The 19,171-nt window shown below is 44.0% G+C and overlaps 1 protein-coding gene across 1 annotated transcript in view; it reads right to left on the bottom strand.

Annotated features, from left to right (window-relative positions):
- Window positions 1–232: 232 nt before the first annotated feature.
- Window positions 233–19,171, bottom strand: part of abcb6a (ATP-binding cassette, sub-family B (MDR/TAP), member 6a) — a 254,471-nt gene continuing 235,532 nt past the window's right edge. Inside the window, exons 19-20 of the mRNA XM_060828218.1 lie at window positions 9,633–9,701; window positions 233–2,514 (exon numbers count right to left, since the gene is read on the bottom strand). Coding sequence (XP_060684201.1) covers window positions 2,367–2,514; window positions 9,633–9,701 — 217 coding nt within the window. The 3' untranslated portion in view covers window positions 233–2,366. The remainder of the gene's footprint in view (window positions 2,515–9,632; window positions 9,702–19,171) is intronic.

Here is a 19,171-nt window from a genome sequence, read left to right as displayed (position 1 = left end):
ATAGCCCCTATAGGCCATAGAGAGCGCTGGAAATAAAGTGGTAAAATTGCTAGACAAAGTAATGTAATAGCTGAAAATGTGTTGCTGGAAAAGCGCAGCAGGTCAGGCAGCATCCAAGGAGCAGGAGGATCGACGTTTCAGGCATGAGCCCTTCTTCAGCCATTCCTGAAGAAGGGCTCATGCCCGAAACGTTGATTCTCCTGCTCCTTGGATGCTGCCTGACCTGCTGCGCTTTTCCAGCAACACATTTTCAGCTCTGATCTCCAGCATCTGTAGTCCTCACTTTCTCAAAGTAATGTAATAAACAATTTATCAAAAAATTAAATAAATAACTCAGATAACATTCCCAGACACAGCAAACAGTTCACCCTGAAAGTGATCCCCCGGAAAACATGCTTTGTGACTTGAAACAGTCAACAGACTGATTTTGATCTTTTGTGATGTCTGTACAGCTGACACCTAATTTCCCCTCCACTATTTCATTCAGCTTGAATTCAGCACCACAAATACAATCTTCATCTGAGCATTGGTTTCATGGCATTGCTTTCCTTCGTGGTGAGAGTCTGAAACTTACTGCACATAAGAGTGGGAGAGGTGGAAACATTCATAACGCTTAAGTGGCATTTAGAAGTGCACTTGCATTACCAAGGTACACCGAGCTCTCAGCCAAGTGCTGGAAAATGTGATTAGCATAGTTAGATAGTTGTTGCTGTCTGCGCAGATGTGATGGGCCAAAGGGCCTTATCCTGTGCTGTAGACCTTCATGACTGAGTGGAACCTCTATAGGAGATGTGTTTGCGTTAAGAGTAAAGTTCTGACCCTTAGTAATTCAACACACCTGAAGCATTCTGCGATATAACTAGCTTCCCCCAGGTCTTCAAACACCAGTGATTTTTCAAATTCAGTTTTCTTGCACTTTCAACGACTTTAATCACACTACTATTAAAAAAAAATCTTCAACTGCCTGGACCTAAGGTTTTAGATTTTCTTCCTTGTATTAAGACATGCCATAAAATATACCTCTTTGACCATTTAATCACTGTTCTAATATCCCTTTGTGTGTCTCAGTGCTAAATTTAATCTGATCCCGTGAAACACCTTGGAACTTTTTTGATCACATGCAAATTGTTTTAAAAGATACACTCTGAATGTAAATCCTTCTCTGTTGAGAGGTACTCTGTCAGAACTAAAGCACATCACTGTTCAATACCAGGAAAACCTCAATGATAATGATTATATGATTTTTATACCGAGATAAACCAATAGCTACAACAAAATGGAGCCTTGTGCATTAAGCTTACAAAGCAAGGCCTATGAGAAAGACACTAGTGCTAGGGGATCAGTGAATGATCCAGCTACAATGACAGATATGGCCACAGCAGACATTTGGCTTGGGTTATAGTACAAAGCAGGTGGCGTCCTGTGTCTCATTATACCGCATGCCTGAAGTTCATTTCCATTAACTTCAAACAGAAGGATTGTTTAGGCGGGGAATGGAACAGGTGGTACTGTTCATTTACAGCTATTGGCCCAGCTGTATTTTTGATGGATTCTGTCTCGGTTACGAAGAGTTAGTTTTTCATATTTGAAATGCTCTCTCCTTCTCCTCCAAAGGTTTTGTGTCTTGCTGTGTCGTAAGCTCTGCTGCAACCCAGACTGTTCCTCAGCGAGAAGGCTGCTCAATTAATGTCAGTTCAAAAGTGGAGTCACCATCTGTTCCTCCTCTGAGCACCTGGATCTATGCACTTGCTGTAAAGTGTTAAAGTATGGGAATCAAAAGATGGAAATGCTGTCAGATATTGACCCCTTTGTCTGAGGGGAAATGAGGTTCTACCCTGACTGAGATCAGCTAAATCTGCACATGCCATGAAAATGATCAGAGATTACGTTGGTCTCGACAGTTAGAACCACAATAGTCAGATACTAAGGAGACAGAAATCAACGAAGACTATAAGGGAGCATTGATAAAACTTGATAAAGTATAATTATGTGGATATGGCCCATCCTTCACTTCCTCCTGTCATTAATAAGCTTTGACAAATACCTCAAATTTGGCCCAAATTATAAGATCACAGAAATTCCTCATCATAACGCACATTAAGATCCAATCCAACGCAGTAGTAAGTTTAGGAACTTGGCAATCATTTAGTTTTACACCCGACAGAAAAACCCTAAAAAGAAATCACTGGGACCTTTTTTTCCGATCAAAGATGCTTAGAAACTCTAACAATATGAAACTGATTCCATCTATCAAATACAGTGTTTTCAACGTGGCACACTGTGCTGACCAAGCACACTCAATACGTTGAGGGCCTTGCGTTGAGGAATAACAATGGTCAGGGTCCTAGTCCAGTGCAGGTTTGACTTCAGTTCCCCTTGTTGCTGGGTGGCTGCAGTTTCTCAGTACTCTTGTCTTTGGTTTCTGTGTCAGATGCTGAGTCCATTGTCTCAGCTTGCTGTTGTTTCATCCACATCTCAGCATAAGCCCCACCTTTGGCAAGCAGCACATCATGCCTGAAACAAGTTAGAAATACATCATCACAAAATTGATTCAGGAATTTTTTTTTGAAAGGTATTAGATGTGGGTGTTTTGGCTAAATCTACATTTACTACACAGTCCTTGCTTTGCAGAAGGTGGTGGTGAGCTGCCTTCTTGAAGTACTTCTGTCCTTACTGTGCAGATATGCCCAGAGTGCTGTTATTGAGGGAGCTCCAGGACTTTGACTCAGCAACAGTGATGGAATGCAGTATTGCTGAGGGTATTACATTTCAGATGAAGGTCATGAGACAGTGTGTGTGGGGCAGGCACATTAAGTGTCAACTGACATTCTCCCCCTCCAAACTGCTGAGAAAGCATGCCAGAGCAAGCATTCATCAACCTCTTAAAGAACTGACCACTGAGCTTCTGAGGCTTGATGGTGGTATCCCAGCTTGCCAGAAGTTGCTGGCCAACGACAGGTTGGCAGTTTCTGGGGTCCTAAAGACAGTTAGTGAAGACCTACTCTTCAGGGAATCCAACAGTGAGAAGGTAGGACATTTTTCCATTTGCTTCTCATGGGGGGGGGGGGGGGGGGGGGGGGAAGGTTGTGGGGAGAGGAGGATCAGGAGATTTGGAGGTAAGGGCAGAGGTGCAACTTTCACAGGCTATCCCTTCGATCCCTATCTTTGCCTCCATATTCCAGTAAATGGAGGAACTCCTACCTCAGCAGATATGTACTGTGATAATGGAACAGAATCATAGAAGCCCTACAGTGTGGAGGTTATTTGGTCCAACAAGTCCACACCGATCCTCCGAACAGTAACCCATCCAGACCCATTCCCCTACCCTATTACTCCACATTTACCCCTGGCTAATGTACCTAACCTACACACCCCTGAACACTTTGGACAATTTAGCATGGCCAATTCACCTAAACTGCACATCTTTGGATTGTGGGAGGCAACTGGAGCACCCGGAGGAAACCCACACAGACACAGGGAGAATGTGCAAACTCCACACGGACAATCACCTGATTTTGGAACTGAACCCAGGTCCCTGGCACTGTGAGACAGCAGTGCTAACCACTAAACCACCATGCCACTCTGTCGGCCCAGTCGTGAAATCAGCCACTTTTCTTGCCTGTTGAGAAGGCAAGTCATTGGGAAGGTGCTAAATTGTGGCCCTTAAGTAGCAATAAATTGATCACTTAACGGCTTTAATTACTGATGAGTCAAGAATGCCCCAAATAGACCTTCTTGCCAAGCACTTCATTGGTGAAGTGGTGTGAAAGGTGAATAACTCTCTAAGGTCAACTTGTCCAATTATTTCCCTTCCTCACCATCTCCAGGGAGAGGAAAGTGTTAGTTAACTTAAGCCCCGTCTGGTGTCTCAGGTGGATATAAAAGTCTTCTGGCACTGTTTGTAACAGAACAGATGAATTTTCCCTGGTGCTCCGGCCAATATTATACATCTGACACAGCTGATTTGGTCATTGTCACATTGCTGTTTGTGAGAGCTTGCTATGCATTAACTGACTAGTGCACTTGCTTTATTACAGCAGTGACTACACTTTGGCACGTACTTCAATGGCTGTAAGACAGGGTCCTTATTTGTGGCCCTCCACAATGGACAAAGAGGAAACCTATCCAGGGAACTATTTCTGACTGTGATCAACCAATTCTTCTGGTTTTATCATGAAAGCAAGGTTATAAACACTATTAATTCATGATACAGAAATAAAGAAAAACACAAATACTGAAAATCTGAAATCAAAATGGAAAATGATGGAAATACTCAACAGATCAGGCAGCATCTGGCAACAGAGTTAACCTTTCACCAGGACTCTGAACAGTGTGTGTGGAAACAGGCCCTTCGGCCCAACAAGTCCACACCAACCCGGCAAAGCGAAACTCACCCATACTCCTACATTTGTCCCTTACCTCACACTATGGGCAATTTAGCATGGCCAATTCACCTGACCCGCACATCTTTGGACTGTGGGAGGAAACCGGAGCACTCGGAGGAAACCCACGCAGACACGGGGAGAACGTGCAAACTCCACACAGTCAGTCGCCTGAGGCGGGATTTGAACCCAGGTCTCTGGTGCTGTGAGGCATCAGTGCTAACCACTGTGCCACCGTGCCGCCCACTCCTAACATTCCTAACAAATGGGGGAATTAATGGAAACACTTGGGTCCAAAGTCAGTGACAGCCTCCGAAGTGAATTTTATCATGGGCTTTCTGACCCTGACAATGGAACCACATGGGATCTCCCTCATTGAGATGGATGTGTTATCTTTCTCATCCCGCCTTTCATCCTGCTACTGCAGGTTTAGTTTTAAGAGCCCACAGTAATTTAACCTGAAATCAGCTTGATTGAATCTGATGGAATCCCAACTGCTGCGTCATTTTTAAATTTCAGATTGTGGGAAAATACAATCCCCAGGTTCTGAAAGGTGTAACCAGCTTTATGATCAGGGACAGAGAGAGAAGCGATGTCTGAATTAGATTAATCTGTAAATTTCACACAGGAGACAGGGCTCCTGAAGAGTAAGGGAGTAAGGAATTACAGAAAGGGGAATATGCAAAGGGAAAGCAGAGGACTGAAGCAATATTGATTCTGAAGTAAAATGTGTTGTGAAGTCTTAGTCAGTTGGTGAATAGCACTAACCCAAGTGTGAAGTTTACCTTCTGCACTGTGTGCTAAAGTAAACATTGAGCCCATTAACTGTAGAGAAGGGAAGGCTAACAATCTGTCTGATGAAACATGGTCTGTGACAGGAAGAAACTAAATCCTCAATTTCAGGAGCAGGCAGCTCTTTGAAGGAGACAGGAAATGTAAAGCTCATTAAAACCTCTCAGCAGAGATAAAGAGCTGAAGAATTTCAGACTAACTGAAAAATTCCATAGCTGTGTCTGAGGGTCCAACCCGTCTCCAGGCCATTCAGGTTAAGGGAATAGATTCACAACAGTAATGCTGGATTAATCAATTTTATTTTGAGTTGATGAAGGGAGAAAGACAGAGCAAGACGAGGATAAATTCAGCTTTGTGGCATTACTGACAGGACTGAATTCCAGGTACATGGGCTCTCACATGCTGCAAGCTTTGCACAGGGAGACAGGGTGAAACTTTAATAAGTATTCCACGATTATCCTCAGAAAGCCTGCAACTTTGGTTACATATTTATTGATACAACTTTGACCTGTTGCCTAAGGAGGCAAACTATGAGCGACAATGAATCAGGACTCAATTCCTGGTCTCTTCCTCTTCCATCCCTCTCAAAGCATACAAGTAATTAGCTGTGTCCCCAAAACAGGCTGTAGAAACATTGAAACATTGAGAAACCAGAGACAGGGCATAACTTAAGGAAGTCCCACTCACCTCTTTCCTCCCCTCCCTGCATACCAGCCCACATTTGGTTAATTCTGCACATAACTCATTTTCAGTAATAATTCTCAAATCCTTTCAGGTGACTGTTAAATAATATTCACTCAGGTTAAAACAATCAGGAAAACGCTGAGATTATCTTGCATTCCCAAGCAATCAAATTCCTCAGCAAAACTAGAGTAAACAAACAAGGAGCTGTCCTAAGGGTTAAAGTTTACAGCCCAGAGTGAGCATCTCAAGAAGAAACTTAATGCCCAATGCTGACCTAACAGCCACAGTGTTTACAACACAAACAGACCCGTATTCAGGTAAATGGTTAAAATTAACAGCAGGAATCAGTCTCAAAATGTTAATGACTTGAATACTCTTAAAGAAACCACCGGGATAGAATAATTATCCACTATATTTCGCATTTATATGGCAACTTCTAAAGAGTTTTGGCGCAGGACATTGGCAATCAAAATATGACACTGACCAACATGTTGGAATACCAAGGAAGAGAAGCAGGTTTTAATGGGTGGCTTAAAAGAGGTGAAGAAAGAAGCAGAGAAGTTTAGGCCAGTAATTAGAGCTTCTGACCTCAGTACAGGTCACTGGAGGCAAAGTAACTAATGGAGGAGTGGCAGCAGCCTCCCTTCTTGTAAGGCTCACCAACTCTGTGTTAAGTGCTGTCTGACGTGGTTCAGGATCCCCACTCTGCATAGATAGTTTCTGCAGCATTTGACGTGGAGGACAACAGTGCACTGAAATGTTGCACAATTTACTGGGTTTTGTTGTCTCTGGACTCTTTACTTGGCCAGCTGAGCTTTCTTTGTTCCTAAATCACCTCTTCCAAACAGTCAGCCCCGAGAAGTCACAACCATCAGTGATTTATCCTGGTTGTTAGTGGCAATGCCTGCCATTTACATATCTCACCTGCAGGTGCCCTTACAGCAGAGATATGGTCACCCAAGAAATCATGAAACAGTTGCCAGTTCACTGGCAGGTGGTTCCTGGCTTTACAGGTGCCATCCATTTAATGAACATAGCTGAGCCAGCTCAGATATTGTTGGTTTAGCGATGAGTGTATACTGATGGAAAAACACAGTCCAGGACCTTGGAGTTGGTGACCTGGTCCTGCCAAGGGATGTTGAGGAAATATCGGAGATAGGAAATGGAGAAGCCTTTCAGCTTTGCCCCAGGCTAGAACGTGTTCTCCAGATCTCATCAGCATTGAGGAGTGAGCTGAGGATACAGGCTTGGTAAACTGGTGATCTCAGTCAGCTTGCTGTTATTCCACACGCAACTTGGACTGAACAGCTGCAGTGTTTGAAATGCTCAAGTTTATTTCAGGATCAAGCAAATTATTGGAGCTTAGATGTGTGAAGTTATCAACAAATTGCACCATCACGTTGTTAATGCAGAGAGATAGTGACATGGCAACATCCTGGAATGTGACATGTGTCTGCCTGATGCTGATGGTCAAACCAAACACTTTACATGTGTGAGAGACCATCCATTTGTGCATTGGAATTCCAACATGGCACTGACAGTGTAGAGGAACTCTCCGATGAGCACTATCTTTGAGCAGCATGGTGGCTCAGTGGTTAGCACTGCTGCCTCACAGCACCAGGGACCCGGGCTCAATTCCAGCCTTGGGCGACGGAATGAATGTGTGGAGTTTGCACATTCTTCCTGTGTCTGTGTAGGTTTCCTCTGGATGCTCTGGTTTCCTCCCAAATTCCAAAGCTGAGCAGGTCAGGTGAAATGACCATGCTAAATTGTCGATAGTGTTCAGGGATGCATAGACTAGTTGCATGAGTCAGGGGTAAATGTAGGGGACACGGTCTGGGTGGGATATTCTTCGGAGGGTCGGTGTGGACTTGTTGGGCTGAAGGGCCTGTTTCCACACAATAAAGATTCTAATTCTAAAAAAATCTTGGATCGCAAATAAGCAAGGTTGATCAGCTTTTCTAGTATGTGGATATCGTTTGTCGATCACATCAAGACATATAAAAAGAAGAATATGCCAAAGGCTGTCAATACCAGAATACAACCCTGTCTGACCCCACTTTGGATCTCAGATTAGATGTTCTCCTATCATAGCTGACCTTACCCATTACATTGTCATGGAAGTTTCACTGGCAGCCAATTCTCTCTAGCAGCTTCAAAAGACATATATGATGAGATTAGATTACCTACAGTGTGGAAACAGGCCCTTCAGCCCAACAAGTCCACACCGACCCGCCGAAGCGCAACCCACCCATACCCCCACACTTACCTCTTCACCTAACACTATGGGCAATTTAGCACGGCCAATTCACCTGACCTGCACATCCTTGGATTGTGGGAGGAAACCGGAGCACCCGGAGGAAACCCACGCAGACACGGGGAGAACGTGCAAACTCCACACAGTCAGTCGCCTGAGGCAGGAATTGAACCCAGGTCTTTGGCGCTGTGAGGCAGCAGTGCTAACCACTGTGCCACTGTGACGCCATGTAGTTAAATGACTTGGTGAGATCTGCCAGACCACAGAAAGCATATCATTGTAGATCTTTTAGTTCTGAAACCACATTTTGATGTGGGCTGGATGCATTCAGCCAGCATCTGCAGTCTGACAAGGGCAATGGCATAAAATGCAGGTCATTACAGCAAGTGCATCTGTGCTAGTTCTTTGAAGGAGCTGTCCAAAGGGTTTCACTCCCCCTGGTCTTTCTTCCTGGTCATGGATTTTTTTTTTTACCTTCCAAGTAATTTTATTCATTCAAGGGATGTGAACATCACTGGTTGGAGCAACACTTATTGCCCATCCTTAGTTGTCCCTTGAGAAGGTGGGGGTGAGCTGCAGTCCATGTGCTGTAGGTAGAGCCACAATGTCCTTGGGGAGGGCATTCCAGGATTTTGACCAGAGACACTGAAGGAATGGCGATATGTTTCTAAGTTAGATGGTGAGTGGATTGGAGGGGAACTTGCAGGTGGTGGCATTCCTACGTATCTGCTGCTCTTGTCCTTCTGGATGGAAGTGGTCATGGATTTGGAAGGCACTGTCTGAGGAATCTTGAGGAATTTCTGCAGTGCATCCTGTAAATGGTGCAGGCCACTGCTACTGAGCGTCAGTGAAGGATGGAATGAATGTTTATGGATGTGGTGCCAGTCCTACAGGATGTACTGTTCATTGTGATATCAAGCAGTCCATCACTCTCCTGAATTGTGCCTTATAGATAGTGACCAAGCTTTGGAGAGTCAGGAGGTGAGTTATTCGCTGCAGTATTCTTAGCCTCTGACCTGCTCTTGTAACCGTTGTATTTAAATGGCCAATCTAGTTCACTATCTGATCAATATTACCTCCCAGGATGTTAATAGTGAGAGTAATGCCACTGAATGGTAAAGGACGACAGTTAGCATCTCTCTTGTTGAAGAACTGTCTGACATGTGTGGCACAAATGTTATTTGCTACTTCACAGCATCACAGTGAACCACAACCGTGTACTAACCCAAAGTGTTTCTCACGGTGGTGGCCACTAGCTAGCCTCAGAAGCAAGAAACATGGTTAACTCCTGAATGACATAGCCAACTGAACCACTCACATGTCTACTGAAATGGAATCAGCTCATAACACAGATTGGGGACTAACATGGAGATCCCTCTGCGTATGATCTTTTTCCTAATCACCAGGGGAAATTGTAGTGAATTATAGTTTAAAAGCAGAATAGTGAAAAGCCATTGCCCTCTGTGGGTGAGTGATGTTTAATAGAGAAAGGGGTCCCTAGTAAATGGGGTTCTTACCTTCCTCTTTCCACGATACGTCCATTTTGAAGCACCAGGATTTGATCTGCATTAATCACTGTTGACAACCTGAAGGAACGAATAAAGAAAATTCTCAAATATTTTCCTTTCAACAGAGACAGGGCATAACTTAAGGAAGTCCCACTCACCTCTTTCCTCCCCTCCCTGTATACCAGCCCACGTTTGGTTAGTTATGCACATAACTCATTTTCAGTAATAATTCTCAAATCCCTTCAGGTGACTGTTAAATAATATTCACTCAGGTTAAAACAATCAGGAAAACGCTGAGATTATCTTGCATTCCCAAGCAATCAAATTCCTGGCAGCAAAACTAGAGTAAACAAACATTATTTAACTTAACACTAAGCCACACAAATCACAAGCTTTTATCTATTTTGAATTCCAGCAGGGCAATAGGAACAACACTAGAAATGGGCTAAGTGACTGGGACATAGAAAGAAAAATCAAACAGGGTTGCTGTTTTCAATTGCTCTCCAACATCTTCAAACGACAGTGTAGACGGGAATTAACATAGAACATAACTGTGCAGTACAGGCCCTTCGGCCCTCGATGTTGTGCCGACCTGCGAAACCAATCTGAAGCCCATCTATCCTACACTATTGTAGAACATGGAACATAACAGCGCAACACAGAAATTCTCCACAGCAGGAAAGCCTTCTGGTACACATGATCAGAGATGCAGAACAGATGTTTGAATGAGGTTACAGTGGTCTGTCATCATGTCTTAACAGAACTAGGGGGGGGGCCCTAAGAGGGTGAAAAAAAAATCAACAAAGTAAAGAATGAACAAAATAAGAGTCAGAAAAAATAAAGTTATAGTGGCACAATCAATTGAGGATTCAGCAAAGGAAGTCAAGAAAATAGTCATGAAAGCAAAAGAGATATAAAATTATGATAGCAGGCAATACTGAACTAAGAATTTCTGGAAGCATATTTATAGCAAAAGGTGATAAAGTAAATATGCCACAAGTGATAAAGCATCAAGTGACCAAACGGTAGCAAATATTGTAAATGATTAAAATCAGAAAAAGCTGTCAATATTTGCTAAGGCAGGAAACGTCTTTGGGGAGAAATTGGGAGAAATCCATTTCAGCTCAATTACTCTTCAGTGCAATATCAATTTCAGCATCAATAGTATTTTGCTGTTGCAATATACCACCCTTTCAGAGAGGTGAAGGTAGGCTATATTGCAGGAGAGTGTCAAAGTTTGCGGATGTCACTAAGAGGAGTGGTAGAGCAAAGCATGCAGAGGACTGTGAAACTTTGCAGAGGAACATCGATACATTGAGCGAGTGGGTAAAAGGTCTGGCAGTTGGAGTAGTGTTAATAAATGTGAAGTCATCCATTTTGGTAGGAATAACAGTAAAAAGGACTATTGCTTGAATGGTTAAAAAAAAGCAGCATGCTGCTGTGCAGAGGGACCTGGGTGTCCTTGTGGATGAGTCACAGAGGGCAGGTTGGCAGGTACAACAGGTAATTAGGAAGGCAAATGGAATGTTGTCCTTCATTGCTAAAGGGATTGGGTTTAAAAGCAGGGAGGTTATGTTGCAACTGTACAGGGTGCTGGTGAGGCCACACCTGGAGTACTGTGTGCAGTTTTGGTCTCCTTACTTGAGAAAGGATGGACTGACACTGGAGGGGGTGCAGAGGAGGTTCACCAGGTTGGTTCCGGAGCTGAGGGGCTTGGCTTATGAGGAGAGACTGAGTAGACTGGGATTATATTTGTTTGAATTTAAAAGAATGAGGGGATCTTATAGAAACATAATATGAAGGGAATTGATAAGATAGAAGCAGAGAGGATATTTCCACTGGTGGGTGAAACCAGGACAGGAGGGCATGGCCTCAAAATTAGATTGAGCAGATTTAGGACGGAATTGAGAAGGAACTTCTTCACCTAGAGGGTTGTGAATCTGTGGAATTCCCTGCCCAGTGAAGTGGTTGAGGTTTCCTCAGTAAATGTTTTTAAAGCAAAGATAGGGTTATGGTGAGAGCGTGGGTAATCAGAGCTGAGGCTATGAATAGATCTGCCATGATCTTATTGAATGGCAGAGCAGGCTCGAAGGGCCAGACGGCCTACTCCTGCTCTGAGTTCTTATGTTCTTGTGTATTATCAGCAAGAAAGACAAACGTTTAGAAATGAGGGGACGTACAGAAATCTAACATCAAGGGAGGGAGTGAAAGGCCAGAGTGGGTGCTCAGATGGACAACTGAAATAGATCTGATCATCATTTCGCCTTTCCAATAACTCAGTGAGGATGGAAGAGTAGTGCCTGAGGATTAACAGAAAATTAACATAACATCATGCCTCACAAATTTTATTGAGCTCTTTGAGGTGGTGTCAAGACAGGTCGACGACAGTCGAGCAGCGGATGTGGTGTATATGGACTTCAGCAAGGCATTTGATAGGGTTCCCCATGGTAGGCTCATTCATAAAGTCAGGAAGTATGGGATACAGCGGGATTTGGCTATCTGGATTCAGAATTGGCTGGCTGTTAGAAGGCAGAGAGTGGTTGTAGATGGAAAGTATTCTGCCTGGAGGTCAGTGTTGAGTGGGGTCCCGCAGGGCTCTGTTCTTGGGCCTCTGCTCTTTGTAGTTTTTATAAATGACTTGGATGAGGAGGTTGAGGGGTGGGTTAGTAAATTTGCAGATGACACAGAGGTAGAAGGTATCGTCGATAGTATAGAGGGCTATTGCAGGCTGCAACGCAACATAGACAGGATGCAGAGCTGGGCTGAGAAATGGCAGATGGAGTCAACCTGGATAAATGCAAAGTGATGCATTTTGGAAGGTCGAACTCGAATGCTGAATATAGGATTAAAGACAGGATCCTTGGCAGTGTGGAGGGACAGAGGGATCTGGGTGTGCAAGTACACAGATCCCTCAAAGTTGCCACCCAAGTGGATAGGGTTGTTAAGAAAGCATATGGTGTTTTGGCTTTCATTAACAGGGGGATCAAGTTTAAGAGCCGCGAGGTTTTGCTGCAGCTCTACAAGTCCCTGGTGAGACCACACTTGGAATATTGTGTCCAGTTCTGGTCGCCCTACTATAGGAAAGATACAGAGGCATTGGAGAGGGTGCAAAGAAAGTTTACCAGGACACTGCCTGGACTGGAGGGCTTGCCTTATGAAGAAAGGTTGAATAAGCTTGGACTTTTCTCTCTGGAGAGGAGGAGGAAGAGAGGTGACCTGATCGAGGTGTACAATATAATGAGAGGAATAGATAGAGTCAATAGCCAGAGACTTTTCCCCAGGGCAGGACTGACTGGCACGAGAAGTCATAGTTTGAAGATATTAGGAGGAAGGTATAAAGGAGACGTCAGAGGCAGGTTCTTTACGCAGAGAGCTATGAATGCATGGAATGCGTTGCCAGCGGTGGTGGTGGAAGCAGAGTCATTGAGGACATTTAAGTGACTGCTGGACATGCACATGGATAGCAATGAGTTGAGGGCTGCGTAGGTTAAGTTATTATATTTTACATTAGGATTAAATCTCGGCACAACATCGTGGGCCAGAGGGCCAGCCTTGTGCTGTACTTTCCTATGTTCTATGCTCTATCAATCCCAAGGCAGGGTCACCTGGACAAGCCAGGAAAAAGGAGGTTAGTCCGCCGAAGTCCTTGTAGATAAATAATTAGAAAGTATCCTGAAAGACTGATAAGGGTAATCCTGATCCAAGAAAGTTGTTCATGAAGATAAATTGGTCAATTTCTAGACAGTATAACTGAAAAATTGGAAATACACAATTTGGAACTATTTCACACAAAAGGACTACAGGCATAGAGCCATAGAGACGTATAGCATGGAAACAAACCCTTTGGTCCAACGCATCCATACCGACCAGATATCCTAAATTAACCTAGTCCCATTTGCCAGCACATGGCCCATATCTCCCTAAACCCTTCCTATTTACATAACCATCCAGATGCCTTTTAAATGTTGTAAGCCTCCACCACTTCCTCTGGCAGCTCATGTCATATACACACCATCCTCTGTGTGATAACATTGCCCCTTAGGCCCCTTTAAAACTTTTTCCCTCTCACCCTAAACCTATGCCCTCTAGTTCTGGTCTCCCAACCCCAGGGAAAAGACCTTATCTATTTACCTGATCCATGCTCCTCATGATTATACAAACAATGCAAAACACTTAAAGAAAATAGCATGAAGAGGATTCAAAACTTAACTTAATTTGCTCTTAGAGAAGCAGGGGCCAATGGGATGTGAAGGTACTCGCAGTGTCAAGCTTCCACTGAGAAACCTCTCAATGGGAATGTAGCTTGGAAAAGCATTGCAGGGCTATCACTATGATCTGTGGCAAGGTCCACTGCTGGGTGTACGCAATTTATCCAACGTTAGGAATTCATTGAAAACTGCAGTTCAGAAAGAGGTCAAGCGGCCTCAGTTCTTTGAAAAACCTACTTACCACCTACCCCCTTACCCTGCCCTTTCTCTCCAGAGCTGAAAATGGTTTCACTCCCAGGTATTTACCAAAATCTCTGTGAAAGTTAACACAGCAAGTGGAAGTGGATGGAAAATATTCCGCCTGGAGGTTGGTGACCAGTGGTGTCCTGCAGCATCTGTTTTTGTGCCCCCGCTCTTTGTAGTTTTTCTAAATGACTTGGATGAAGAGGTGGAAGGGTGGGTCAGTAAGTTTGCCAATGACACAAAGGTCGGTGGTGTTGCAGGTGGTGTCAGGGGCTGTTGCAGGCTACAACAAGACATTGACAGGATGCAGAGCTGGGCTGAGAAGTAGCAGATGGAGTTCAACCTGGACAAATGCAGTGATTCATTTTGAAAGGTCAAATTTGAATGCTGAACACAGGGATGATTCCTGGAAGTGTGGAGAAGCAGCAGGGTCTTGAGGTCCACATACATAGATCCCTCAAAGTTGCCACCCAAGTTGATATGGTACTTTGGCTTTTATTAACAGGTGAACTGGTTGAAGAGCCGCGAGGTTTTGCTGCAGCTCTCTAAAACCCTGGTTAGACCACACTTGGAAAATTGTGTCCAATTCTGGTCACCTCTTTATAGGAAGGAGGTAGATGCTTTGGAGAGGATGCAGAGGAGATTTACCAGAGTGCTACCTGGATTAAAGGGCTTGTCTTATGAAGAGAGGTCAAATGAGCTCAGGCATTTCACACTGGAGGGAAGAAGGAAGAGAGGTGACTTGATCAAGGTGTACAAGGTAATGAGAGGCATAGATAGAGTAGATAGCCAGATACTTTTCCCCAGGGCAGAAATGGCTGTCACGAGGGGTCATAATGTTAAGGTGATTGGAAGCAGGTTTAGGGATGATGTTAGAGGTAGCTTCTTTACACAGAGAGCGGTGGGTGTGTGGCATTTAAGCAACTGCTGGAAAACACATGAATGGTAGTAAATTGAGGGGTGTGTAGGTTCGGTTGATCTTAGATTAACTTCATACAACATCATGGGCTGAACGGCCTGTATTGTTCTGTACTGTTCTATGTCTCAGTCTATGTTGAAATCAGACAGTGCGTTCCAGATCAAAGTAACTCAGTCCCCGTGTGACAGAAAGTTTTCTGCTGGTCAGTTCTGGTTCTTGCCGAATACCTTTAATCTGCACCTGCTGTCCACTAACCTTCCTGCCCATTGCAGCAGTTCCTATGTACTCTAAAACCCTTCATGATTTTGAACAATTCTATCAATCTTGCAAAAATCTCTGCTATACTAAGAGCTACACAGAAATATACCGGAATGTTTGACATGACAGAAGGCTCTTCAACCCAACATGTACATCTTTTCCAATCCCTTGAAGAGAATCATAGAATCCCTACAGTATGGATGCAGGCCATTCGGCCCATCGAGTTCACACTAATCCTTCGAATAGCATCCCATCCATAAACCACCTCCCTTTCAAGTATACCCTTCATTTCCTCTGGCTAATCCATAACCTGCACATCCCTGGTCACTATGGGCAATCTTGCATGGTCAATCCACCTAACCTGTACATCCCTGGAATCTGGGAGGAAACCAGAGCATCCAGAGGAAACCCACACAGACACGGGGAGAATGTGCAAACTCCACACAGACAGTCACCTGAGGGTGGAATCAAACCTGGGTCCCCGGTGCTGTGAGACAGCATTGCTATCCAATGAGTCCATCATGCATCCCTGAGAGATTTATAGCCTTCATCTCTGGGATCATTCGAGTACATTGCCTGTTTACCCTTTCTAAAGAACATCTTTTTTAAAATGCAGAGCCCAGGGTTAAGTGAAAAATTTCCTAATCACGGTGTAAAGACCGTATTTATTTCTAGCTGGAAATCTCTGGGCAGCACATTGCAAATGGCTCCCCAACACTTGGGGTTATAGAACATAGAAAAATAAAGCACAGAATAGGCTTCGGCCCATGATGGGTGCTGAGGATTGTTTCTAATCTAAAATAAAATAACTTAACCTATGCACCCCTCAATTCACTGCTGTCCATGTGCATGTCCAGCAGTCACTTAAATATCCCCAATGACTCTGCTTCCACCACCACCACTGGCAATGCATTCCATACATTCACATCTCTCTGCGTAAAGAACCTACCTCTGACATTTCCTCTATACCTTCCTCTTAGCATCTTAAAACTATGACCCTTTGTGCCTGTCAATCCTGCACAGAGGAAGATTCTCTGCCTATCGACCATCCATGCTTCTCATTATCTTGTACACTTCGATCAGATCTCCTCTCTTCCTCCTCCACAGAGAAAAGTCTGAGCTTAGTCAACTTCACTTCTTAAGACAAGCCCTCCAGTCCAGGCAGCATCCTGGTAGACCTTCTTTGCACCCTCTCCAAAGCCTCTGTATCTTTCCTATAGTAGGGCGACCAGAACTGGACACAATATTCCAAGTGTGGTCTCACCAGGGACTTGTAGAGCTGCAGCAAAACCTTGCGGCTCTTAAACTTGATCCCCCTATTAATGAAAGCCAAAACACCACATGCTTAACAACCTGATCCACTTGGGTGGCAACTTTGATTCCTCCACTTCCGTCCCTCGACAAATCTCTCTGATACCCACATGCATCCTTCAGGGTTCATTGTGCAGAACCCCAGAACTAATTACAGCCTACCTCCCCAGTGTGACTTGGACAATGGACAGTTCTGATTGATGACTGACTGTACTCCTGAATACTCTCCAAGATTTAACAACTCAGGAAGTCTATGTCTGCTTACATTGGACCTGCAGAACTGACTGTGGCTCATTCTATGGACTATAGTGAGATGGAACCCTTGATTTTGATTGCCTTAAGTGAATAACTAATTGTGTCCAAACCCCTGCACGGTCAGTGAATGCTGTCCTTGATTAACTTGAACTGGACCCTCTGACTGACACCAACCTGATTTGACTGAGGTCTCCTCCCTTTCGACTTTGAAAATGGCCATTTGGTTGATGCACATGCTTTGTGTTTGCTGCACCGACAGCTGGCACAGACTGGAAGGGTGAGGTTGAGGTAGCAATGTATCATACAGCAGCATGTTCAACCCTCTTGATTGCTGAGTGATGAGAACCTTGAAAAGTTGACTAGCTTTGAGCCTGCACTAGAAAGCAAAACAGAACCATGAACTTACAACAACTGGGTAAGGGACAAAGCACCAACAAGGCAAAGTGAGGCAGGGATGCTGTGAGCATCACGTGGGCATACAGTGAATGTATGCTAAGAAAGCGAGTGAGCAGTCTTGAGCTGGGTGTCTGATCCAGCAGTGACTATACTGATGCACTCCTGGGTGGTCTACTCCCCATGTCTTAACTCACATCAAGTCTGTTCATCTATCATCCCTGAACTCGCTGACCTGTATTAATGACCGTCAAATCAGACCTTGATTTTAAAGTTCTAATCCTTGCTTTCAAGTCCTCCTGGGTCCTTGCCCTGTCCTGTCTTTGTGATATCCTCCAACCCAGAAATACCTGAGCTCCCCTAATTTTATCTTCTTGTGTTTCACTCATTTTATTTTCTTCATTTTACTTCTTCACCCAAGCTCGGAAATCCCTTCCCACTCATCTTCGTGCCTCTCTTTCCTCATTTAAGTTATTTCTGAAGACCAACACCTTTTGCCAAATTTTTGTTTATCTGACCTAACATCTCCTTATGTGCCTCAGTGCCAGAGTACATTTTACAGTCCTCCTGTGAAGGGTCTTGGGATACTTAATTTCATTGGGGTTATATTAGAAATGTAATGTTGTTGAAAGGCATCCTAAGTGGAGAATCCTACAGGATATGAATAAAAACTGGAGGACAAGAGATACTAAAAATTTAATCTAGTGATTTGCAAATAAAAAAAAATTGTTTTCACGCACGATATTTTAAGGACTGAAGAATCAGAGCGAATGAGAGTAGACTGAGTTGGGATACCTCAGCAAAATCGCTATATTGGCCCCAAAGTTCCAGGGATAGCAGGCTTCCCTGGGAAAATGTCAGACGTTATTATCAAAAATGCACTTGGATAATTTCAAGGTATTCACGCGGAGTCAACAAGGTTTTGTGAAAGGGCAAACATGTTTGGGTAACATGCAAGAATTGTTTGACTAGACTAATACCTGGAATGGGCAGGTTGTCTAATGAGGAAAGTTGGACTCGCTAGGATTGTATCTACTGGAGTTTACAAGACTAACAGCAAATAGACTGAAATAGATACAATTCTGAAGGGTTTTGATAAGGTGGAGAGGGAGTTGTCTCTAACGGGAGAACTGAGAACTACAGTCATTGTTTTAGGATGCCTTTCAACAACATTACATTTCTAATATAACCCCAATGAAAGTAAGTATCCCAAGACCCTTCACAGGAGGACTGTAAAATGAACTCTGGCACTGAGCCACATAAGGAGATATTAGGTCAGGACTGCCAATTTAAAAGGGATTAGCAGAACGATTTCACTCAGGGAATGAGTGTCTTTGGAAGAACCTCCCTGAAAAGATGGTGGAGGTAGGACACTTGAATATTTTTAAGCCAGAGGCAGACAGATTCTTGTTAAGCAAGGGTTGAAAGGTGATCAGGGACAGGCAGGAATATGGATTTCAGGTTACAATCAGATCAGTCATCTGATTGTAGACTTGAGGGGCTGGATGGCCTACTCCTGGTCCATGTTTGCATGTCAACTTAGTGCCAACTCATGCCCTTCTATCAACTATGCTAACTCACCTAGTCACTAAGTTGATAGGTGAAGGAAGGGCTGTCATACATATAATCTTTAGTCAGGCGTATGATAAGGCTCCCCATGGTAAACTAATGGAGAAAGTGAAGTCACATGGTGTACAGGGTGTTCTAGCAGGTGGGTAAAGAACTGGTTGAGCAACAGGAAACAGAGAGTAGTAGTTGAAGGGAGTTCCTCGAAATGAAGAAAGGTGCCCAGTGGTGTTCCACAGGGGTCAGTGTTGGGGCCACTGTTGTTTGTGATATACATAAGTGATCTGGAAGAGGGCACTGTTGGTATGATCAGCATGTTTGCAGATGACACGAAGATTGGTGGAGCAGCAGAAAGCATAAGGGACTGTCAGAGATTACAGGAGCATATAGATAGA

This window comes from Hemiscyllium ocellatum, chromosome 7 (assembly GCF_020745735.1).
Source record: "Hemiscyllium ocellatum isolate sHemOce1 chromosome 7, sHemOce1.pat.X.cur, whole genome shotgun sequence".
NCBI classification, from domain to species: Eukaryota; Metazoa; Chordata; class Chondrichthyes; order Orectolobiformes; family Hemiscylliidae; genus Hemiscyllium; species Hemiscyllium ocellatum.
This window is presented reverse-complemented; position numbering and strand designations above follow the sequence as displayed.